The 10,099-nt window shown below is 37.7% G+C and overlaps 1 protein-coding gene across 1 annotated transcript in view; it reads right to left on the bottom strand.

Moving 5' to 3' along the window:
• The window catches only part of LOC128226528 (uncharacterized), an 8,937-nt gene extending 117 nt beyond the window's left edge, over positions 1-8,820 (bottom strand). The window contains exons 1-5 of the mRNA XM_052936450.1: positions 8,657-8,820; positions 7,960-8,084; positions 4,097-4,219; positions 3,171-3,293; positions 1-2,261 (exon numbers count right to left, since the gene is read on the bottom strand). The exon at positions 1-2,261 is cut by the window's left edge and continues 117 nt beyond it. Coding sequence (XP_052792410.1) covers positions 1,164-2,261; positions 3,171-3,293; positions 4,097-4,219; positions 7,960-8,084; positions 8,657-8,774 — 1,587 coding nt within the window. The 5' untranslated portion in view covers positions 8,775-8,820 and the 3' untranslated portion in view covers positions 1-1,163. The remainder of the gene's footprint in view (positions 2,262-3,170; positions 3,294-4,096; positions 4,220-7,959; positions 8,085-8,656) is intronic.
• Between the last annotated feature and the right edge of the window lie 1,279 nt (positions 8,821-10,099).

Genomic DNA, 10,099 nt, shown 5'->3' with positions numbered 1-10,099 from the left:
TTTTAAGAAAAATATTAACAAGTGTGAAATAGAATTAAAGTTAAAATACAATACATATTGTTACAACTTAGCCCCTTTGGCACGCTATAACTGGGCGTGTCCAAGTTACCCCCCGATCTGGCCAGGGCGTTCCGTGACTAAGATCACAGAAAACTGGTTTGCTATGTCACCGCATTTAAACCTCTCCCCTTATAAATGGGGTGACTAAGTCTTTTCGAGAGTCAAGTAAAACCAGCTTCCTTAAAATGATGAAGCCAATGAACGTTTCATGTTGTGTTTTTTTTGCAAAGGCAAATAAATATAAGCAGCAAACGTCAAACATTATATATATACAGTAGTAGACGGCGGCACAGTACACAGCAATACATTTTGGCTAATATTTACATTGGCACAGCATGACGAAGTGAAATAAACAATCTGTATAAGCTTGGCTGATGTCAACAGCCATTGGAAACATTCAAGATAGCACACACACTGACAAATGACCGTGAAGTTCCCGAAATGGGATTTAAGATAACAGATTGGATTTCAACAATGTATTATTAGTGCATTTAAGGTGAATTATTGATAATTGATTGGCTGACATCATCACCTTGTGGAAAGACATGCTGATTCCTATGCCATATCAAGAATGAATTATCAAGTTTTGAGAAATGTATATCACGATAGATCAAGAACTATTTCAAGAAAACTCAAGATTCAAAAGAAAAATGATGGAGTTCACGCGAAAAAACATTGAAAATATGTGAACATAGTTAAATTCCCAACAAGAATTACTTCGTTTTGCTGTTTGTGCCAAAAATTTAAAGGTATGAGATCAGTTGATGTTAAAACCCTACATTATCTTTGATATACGAAATAACTTCCAATTTAATTTATTAATATTTTGCAAGAACAATGGTTGAAAAATTGAACAATATTAAGTCTAAAATTACTAACAATATTAAGTTACTTTTAATGATCCTGGCATGATGGACACAGGTCTAGTCCATCTGTAACATCAGGATGGCGCTAAGCCCTGGCCTAAATTGCCAAAATTTGAAATCTTCAAATTCTCTATCTGTGACTAGACAAAAGTAAGGCAGCTCCTGCTACCTTTTATAAATTTGAGATCATTAACAATTATAAACAATATCAGTATGGATTACATTTTTAACAATTATTTACTTGACATCCACAACTGTAACCTCACTATTAGATGTCATTTTTATCTTCTTTTGTTTCCGTACCTCGTCTTCTTCAGTGGACTTGCGTTTAGTTACAATGGTTTTGAGTTTTTGCTGTTCCTCTGTGCTGGTCTCCTCCTTCTCTTCTGCAACCGATCTATATATATAGCAAACGTTCTGCTCTATCCGCTTGACCTCCTGCAGGGTCGCTTCTGTTGCACGCTGCATCTCCACCATCACCTTGACCCCCTCGTCGATCGCTTGAGTTATCCTTTTCACGCCGGCCTCAAAAATATTGGCCAGGCGGTCTTCCAAGGTTGTTTGGATTGATGGGTCCTCCTTTGGGCCGCTCACTGACTGTGTCTTTCGGTCAAACCCATTTAATAATGGGTAAAGATGGTCATCTTGATTGGGAAGGACTTCTGTTTCCTCAACAACCTGGTCATAACTGCTGGATAAATCGCCGGATTGAGAGGGAGCATCCACTATTTCATAAATGATATTATCAGGGGCAGCTCCACCAGGGTTTACCACCGGCGCTCTCTCAATGTAAGAGACATTATATATCCTCTCTGATGGCTGTAACTCCTGGAATGTCTCACTGTTGGACGTATTGCCAAACTCTAACACCTCTATCAACTGTTCCAGGTCAGTCATCCTGGCTTCGTTCCCTTTTGCACTTACTGGTCCACTCGGGCTTGCCTGTGCCCCAGGCTCTATCCAGGATGGCCATACACCTGGTGGCTGGTTTTCACTATCAGATTTGTCTTTTAACAAATCTATGGTCAAGCGACCCTGAACCTGGAACATGTCGTTACTCGTGATATGAATAGGCCTCTCTGCTTTAACCAGGAATTGTGCATAATCTATGGGTTTTCTCATGTTCTTTTCCTGGCTCACATGTCGTGAATACTGGCTCACATGGTCTCTCAGCGTGTTACTGTCCAGGCACCTGAACTGGCACAGCAGACAGTGGAACGGGACCTGGTGTAGCGGTATATGCTCCTTCAATATGTGTGCTGCCACCCGGCCTTTCCTATCTTGCTTCCCGCACCTTGCGCACTGCCACATTCTGCCACCGTTAGAGGCCTTCCTCTGGAAAATATAAATGAAAATGCAATGTTTTTGTCCCCAAATATGTTAACCATGCCGTGCCAACGAATAGCTGCAAGTCTTTATTTTTGGAAGTTGAACGTATCCCAGTCGTAGGAATGTGAAAGGTCAAACAATAGGAAAGCAAAGAGCGTTAATTCATAACTAGTCTGGGGTCCCCAACCGCATAGTCAATATAAAAAGCAGCCTCAGTCTTTGATGATTTTTGTTTTGGCCAATCTATGTGTCCATAACCATCTTGTTGTTTTCCTAGCCAAGAATGACAGATCCCAGTGCTAAGTATATTGAGCGGAAAGATAACGGGCACATGCTAGATAGTTAAAACATGGCAATGCTTTCGGTCTGAATTTGTGTTTCATGCAACACTTAAAGTGTAAGGTATTGGCTAAAAATAATTTATGTGTTACGTTGTTGTTTTTTTAACAATGCAGTGTTAAATATTGTGGAGTTATAGTTGAAGAATATATGTTACATTGGTATGAATCAGTCTGACAACTTGTGGCGTTTAGGGAACAAAGTGAATATCCAATTGTAAGAAAAATGTTTCCTTTACGCACATTATTTTGGCTAACAATCGCAATGCCAACTGAATAAAAGTGACCATTATCAGGGATAACATTACAGTGGTCGAAATTAGCACAAGCCCGCCAGCCCTGCACTGGTTAAATGTCTTTCGGGCTTGCTCAAATTCTGAATTTTATATAGCAGGGCTTGTTACAAAATATGACGCCAAGCATTAGTATAAGCATTCGGGCTTGTTCGTCCAAAAGTCTAATTTCGATGACTGCATTACTGAAAATATTGAATTACATATATAAATTACTTTCATTTCATGTTATGAAAGGTAAATGCATTACAAATTGGCGCATGACGGGGTTTATCAAAATATACCTCCTCAACAGGATGGTTGTGGAGATTGACATCTGGCAGCACCAACAAGAAACACCGGATTCCATCTTCAAGCGAACTCCGAACAATCTTTGCTTTCTTTTTACGCTCTTTAATAACATCAGTCTGTAAAGAACAAATTTGTGTTAAATGTACACATTTATCAAATAATTACTACTTTGACTCTTACAGTATCGAAGTACCATATTTTGCCTGAATTTTACAATATTGCTTTGAAAAAAGGTATAATAATATTGCATTTAAAGCTTTTTATTATCAAAGTCAATGAATAAACCATGATATTCAGGGGTGGAATAAAATTAACCAACTTAGTGGCCTAGTGGTTAAAGCGTCCACCAACGAACTCAGAGGTCGAGGGTTTGATCCCTGGCTGCCTCATACCGAAAGACATTAAAAGTTGGTACAAGTGGATCCTAAAGGGTAGTGGTGTAGGCAGTACTAGATTAACCCAGGAAAGTTGTACCCTGTGTATCGGTGCTTTACACCGAGCACATAAAATTACAAAGGGGTCTCTTCATAAAAGAGCTAGAGTATCACACCTTGTATCCCACCATCATCTCTTCCCCTTGCTGTCCCTTCAGCAAAAACAAAGGACCACATTGGAAATAAGTGCTTGCACTTTAACAGTTTATCCTTGAACACAAGGTCTAAAGAAATACATACAAACACACTTACAGCAGGAAGCAGGAACCTACCAAAACTCCAAAAGGAACAATTTTAGGTGTAACTATCTCCTGTTTCTGGTCTGGAAAGAAAATCTATTCAGAGGGCACAGAGAGCCAGCCAGTAATATGGGACTGCAGTGTGCACTAGGGTCTGATTATTTATCCTGTCCAGAAAACTGTACAGTACATAAATGTAATAAATGACTGAGTAGTCGTACTATATTTTGTCTCATTTATATATACCTTCAATTCCGGGAAAGACAGCACTTCCTTAACGTATATACAGGCCACACAGTCAAGCTTTTTACTAGGCGTTTTCCTGGTGCGTTTCTTTTGTTGATCCATTTCATGGTCTTCTTCACATTTCTGGAGTTCAATCAAATTATAATAATTGAAGTATTGCATTTCTTCAAACGACCAATTTTGCACAATTTGAACTTGACAGTCTTACAGATTTTTTTTATAGTTAAAAACTTTTTTGAAGAAAACATTACATTTTAAATTAAATTTTAAAAACCTGACCATCTTTTACTTTACTATTTCACCATATTCCCTAAGTGAATCCCTTTTGCACCTGAATTATAACGGCCATATTGTTATAAATGTAGAATATTTATAGAAAAAATGCAAAACATTGTCTTAGAAGTGAATACAAAAATGATCTTATACGTGCCTGTCAAAAGCAATAAAAAAAATCAAATTAAAAAGTCAACAAGAACCACGATGTGACAAAACCGGATTTTTAAAGATTGGCAGCAGAGATTCAGTTTCAACTGCTTTCTTCTATCTTTTGTAACAGGGGATCCTAGGGGCCCCAACACAATCGCATGTAAGTCCTTCATAAACTCTTCCTACATATCAAGTTTGGTCACAGTATGTCAACCATAGCTTAAGTTAGTGTTTGAAAATTGGACTCCATTTGCTATCGATAATCCAATTGAATCGGACCAAGCATTTCGATTTACTATCGGACAATAATCGAAAGTTCATGATATCAGTAAGCAATACATTCTTTATACATAGTATCATCATGATCATTTAAATGGTTAAACCTGAGATCAGTACGTGTGATGCTATAGTCATGCCATTTGCAACAGTATGTAAATTTCCATAACCTTTTTCTGTCTTTTATAACTCAACGAAAACATAACAACACAACAAATACTAATAATTGCACATTAATTGCAAAATGATGCACAGTGCATCAAGTAAGTTATCTTAGCGTATTATCCATGGAAAAGCATATTAAATATTTGTGAACCAGCTTAACATTCAATAAACTGTTATATTGAACATTTCATTAGAAAATCTTAATTTCATAAAACTTTCACAAAAAGTAAATTAATGAATTAAAAATGATACTAAAAAGGTTTTAAAAACAGAATAAAATCGAGCCGGGATCACCAGTTAGACCGGACCCACTACACCATACAGACAGGTTATTGAAGAAGGTTTTATGAAATATATAAACAATTAAATACAATTTTGGGAGAGTTTTACGCAAAAGTGTTTACATGCACCGCATTTGTGTAAGAGAGTGACCTCCCATGTAATAATGACTTCAACGAGAATTTACCGGAAACAAAAATTGACATTTACTCGACATTTACCACAAAAACTAGAGCTGTCACAGGAGTGACGAATACCCCCAAATGCCGCCTGGACACAGGAATGGCAAACCATTCCTTTGAAAAGAGGCCATAACTCCAAGGTTACAGCACACTGCATCTTCTTTTATCATGCATGTATTGTTTTATTTAAATCTGTTGGGTAATTTAGAAGTTACACTGCTGACAAGAAAAACTAGCCTTTCATGAGTTATCGTCCGGAAACTGTTTTTCTATTTTTAGTAACAGTGACCTTGACCTTGGCCCCACCAGCCCCAATATCAAACTTGACCTGTATCTTCTGATGTTACACCTGTGTACCAAAAATTGTTCAAATCTGTCTAGCCTTTCATGAGTTATCGTCTGTAAACCGTTTTTCTATTTTTTGTAACAGTGACCTTGACTTTGGCCCCACCAGCCCCATATTGAACTTGACCTGTATCTTCTGATGTTACACCTGTGTACCAAAAATTGTTCAAATCTGTCTAGCCTTTCATGATTTATCGTCTGGAAACCGTTTTTCCATTTTTAGTAACAGTAACCTTGACTTTGGCCCCACCAGCCCCAATATCGAACTTGACCTGTATCTTCTGATGTTACACCTGATTATCAAAAATTGTTCAAATCTGTCTAGCCTTTCATGAGTTATCGTCCGGAAACCGTTTTTCTATTTTTAGTAACAGTGACCTTGACCTTGGCCCCACCAGCCCCAATATTGAACTTGACCTGTATCTTCTGATGTTACACCTGTGTACCAAAAATTGTTCAAATCTGTCAAGCCTTTCATGATTTATCGTCCGCAAACCGTTTTTCTATTTTTAGTAACAGTGACCTTGACCTTGGCACCACCAGCCCCAATATCGAACTTGACCTATATCTTCTGATGTTACACCTGTGTACCAAACTGTATCTTCTGATGTTACACCTGTGTACCAAAAAGTGTTCAAATCTGTTTAGCCTTTCATGAGTTATCGTCCGGAAACCGTTTTTCTATTTTTAGTTACAGTGACCTTGACCTTGGCCCCACCAGCCCCAATATTGAACTTGACCTGTATCTTCTGATGTTACATCTGTGTACCAAAAATTGTTCAAATCTGTCTAGCCTTTCATGAGTTATCGCCTGGAAACCGTTTTTCTATTTTTAGTAACAGTGACCTTGACCTTGGCCCCACCAGCCCCAATATCGAACTTGACCTGTATCTTCTGATGTTACACCTGTGTACCAAAATTTTTTCAAATCTGTCAAGCCTTTCATGAGTTATCGTCCGGAAACCGTTTTTCTATTTTTAGTAACAGTGACCTTGACCTTGGCCCAACCAGCCCCAATATCGTACTTGACCTGTATCTTCTGATGTTACACCTGTGTACCAAAATTTTTTCAAATCTGTCAAGCCTTTCATGAATAACCGTCCGGAAACCGTTTTTCTATTTTTAGTAACAGTGACCTTGACCTTGGCCCAACCAGCCCCAATATCGAACTTGACCTGTATCTTCTGATGTTACACCTGTGTACCAAAAATTTTTCAAATCTGTCTAGCCTTTCATGAGTTATCGTTATAACCATGAAAACCGACAGATCGACAGACAGACAGACCGACCGACCGACCGACAAGCTCACTCCTATATACCCCCTCAAACTTCGTTTGTGGGGGTATAAAAAAAGATGTAGTTACCGGAAGTAGCATTAGCGACATCGATTTTGGGCAGCCACTATCGATAGTCGCCGACATAGCATTGTCAGCGACGATTAATCGATTGTACTCGATTATCGTTTCATCACTAGCTAAAGTGATTCAGTTCCAAATGGTAATCTATTTTTAGTAACACTGACCTTGACCCTAAGGGGCCAAAAGGTAATTTAATGAAAGGTCTCCATAACTTTGTCCTATATACCAAATTTGGTCACACTATATCAACCCTTTAGCTTACTTAAGTTATTCAGTACTAACCATTTTCTCTATTTTAAACAACAGTGACCCTGACCTTGACCATAACTCTTGGGGCCCAAAACACAATCTCATAAAAGGTCTCTTTAAACTCCTCATAAAAACCAAGTTTGGTTGCAATATGTCGACCTTTTTATGGCCCTGAACATCTGTGTGAAGTATAAAGTGAATTGAAAGAAGAGTATTGGAGTTGTAAGTGAAAATCCAAACTTGCCCTTAGACTTAACACCTACGCTGAGGCAAGTGGTATAGCCCTCCTTTTCTTCGAATAGTCAAGCTAACAAAAGACATGGATGTGTGAGATAATTCAGCAGTCAATATTGGAAGGGCTATGATTCTAGCGCACTGCATATCCCTTCAAACAATCTTGATTATGGTTCTGAGTGTTTTACGCTTCATATCATTGAAAACTATCTATAGTCGAAGTTTAGATAATATTCAGTATTGTTTTACTTATTTTCCAAACAAGAGTGTGAAAACAATCAGACCAATTGAAGGATGGGCAGACAAAGCGATAACTATATCATAATGGGATCAAGAAATATATACAAACCATGGTCTTTGTACGGCGAGCTTGTTTTTGGTCTTTTCCATGATGGCAGGTCAATCGCTTCACTCCCAGAATAATGTATGGCATGTTTTGATGCCACAACACTTTCTTCTGTCCACATGGTACACCTTAAATACAGTGTAAGGTAAAAGCTGGTTACGTACTCTGCGGATGTCCGTGATAAATTTAAAAACCATCAGAGTGACCGAGGAAAGTGGTAGTTTCGAGGAGTGTACTGTAGAACAAAACCTTCTAGATGCATAATGTTTCACTTAAGACATTAACTCCACTTGCATTTATTTAAGAAAATTAAATTAAAACAAAAGGCAGGAAAAGAGAATACATGCATTGAAAGCACTATATACAGTACAGGTTTAATACAAAATTTACATTCAGCAAAAGTTTGTAATTCTTTATTCATATTCCACATGTATGGTGAATTTCATGATTAAGAATATGAATAACAAAATATTCATGATATTATTTGACAGTAATGTCGAGTCATTAAATTGGATCATCGTAGTCAGTTGATTATGGTTGACTTTGGTTTGGCGGTTACGCCATAACTTTAATGTGTAGTAAACAACAAATAAATAAATATCTACATTAAAGTTATGGAACTGGAAGCCAGAATTAGATCGACTCGGGGCTTTCAGCTCAAAGTATCACCTACGTGTATAAAACCCAGCAAAACAGTTACCAAGATTCCCAAATCCTTTAGGCGAAGACCATGACACAAAATGAGTTGTCGTTTTAATTTCATGTGTTCGAATCGCATCAAGTGTCTCCTGTAAACTTTTTTGCATGGTGGCTACCATATTGGAACTGCAAAACAAACAGTCGGAGCTCCTCGGCCATTTTCAGTCGGTGCGGGGTGATACAGGAATCCAGTGGATTTCACGGGATTCACGTGAAATCCACTCAAAACGTGAAATCCGCTCTTTATAACGTGTTTATTTTCCGGGCCCTCCGGTACCAAATTCCTAAATGACTACACTTAAATACAAACAGATATATGTTTTGTTTCATATTTTATTCCCGTCTAACCTCTCCGTCAATGTTACTTGGTCACATTGGTAATACTTATTTCAAACGTCAAACAGAAAGAAGTGAAAATAACTTTCCCAAAACATCAACATAATTCACGACGGGATAGTCGATTATACATTTAGCTATCTAAAGCGATATTTACGCGAGATGATCAATTTTCAACGATGGAATGCGATATAAGGTACAAAATTGATTGATGTCTTTTAAAATATCTTTCCATGTAGAAAACGTTCCTCGTATTAATTAACAGAAATAGCCACGCTTTGAATCAAATAATCGGTCTGTGACATATTCTTGCGACTTTCCAGATTGTTTAGTAATAAACATTGATCAAGCACAGTCACGAATATGTGTTTTCACACCGTAATTTAATAATATAATATGAAATTTAGCACGTATCTTAATAAAGCATTTGTTATTTTCCTTCATTTTTGTGTTCTTCTGTTTTGCTGTCTATCAGTCTTAGTTTCTCCCGAAACCTCATTTTCCCATACACTGGCACGTTTCCTAGCAAAGGGAGTAACACTTAACGGCTTCACAAAAGCATTAACACACACACGGCGTTGTGATCGTCGGTATGTCATGTTCGCCCCTTCACGTTTATTAGCAATCGGCGCAAATGGTTTTACAGCAAACATCTCTGTTTACGACTTTGCGGGCGTATTCCGACGATTTCATAAGTGACCGTGGAAATGCTATCATAACTGCCATTGGACTTTGACCAAGTCTCCCTGCTCTTCCAACCTCTTGCTAGTATGAGATGGGTTTTTGGAACTGCTAATAATCATATCACTCCTAATGTTGTCAGTTGATGCATAGAACAGTTCAACCTTTATTAGTTGAGATTCTGACGGATGAATAGAAACTGTCTATTTTATATGACAACATCAACGACACGGTTTTATAGGTCATTTGAAAAACATACATATATATGATTTATTTCTACGAAAGCATTTGTAACCACTTACGTTTATATACAAATGACATGGCCGGACGAAACTTAGAAACATTTTGATACTGTTCTCAAACTAAAAATACTATGTCAACTATTTTACATGCGTTTGTTGCCCCTGTTCTTAATTATATGCTTCTG

The sequence above is a fragment of the Mya arenaria genome, chromosome 3, assembly GCF_026914265.1.
Source record: "Mya arenaria isolate MELC-2E11 chromosome 3, ASM2691426v1".
In the NCBI taxonomy this organism is placed as follows: domain Eukaryota; kingdom Metazoa; phylum Mollusca; class Bivalvia; order Myida; family Myidae; genus Mya; species Mya arenaria.
Note: the sequence above shows the minus strand (reverse complement) of the source record. Positions and strands in the feature narration are given on the sequence as shown.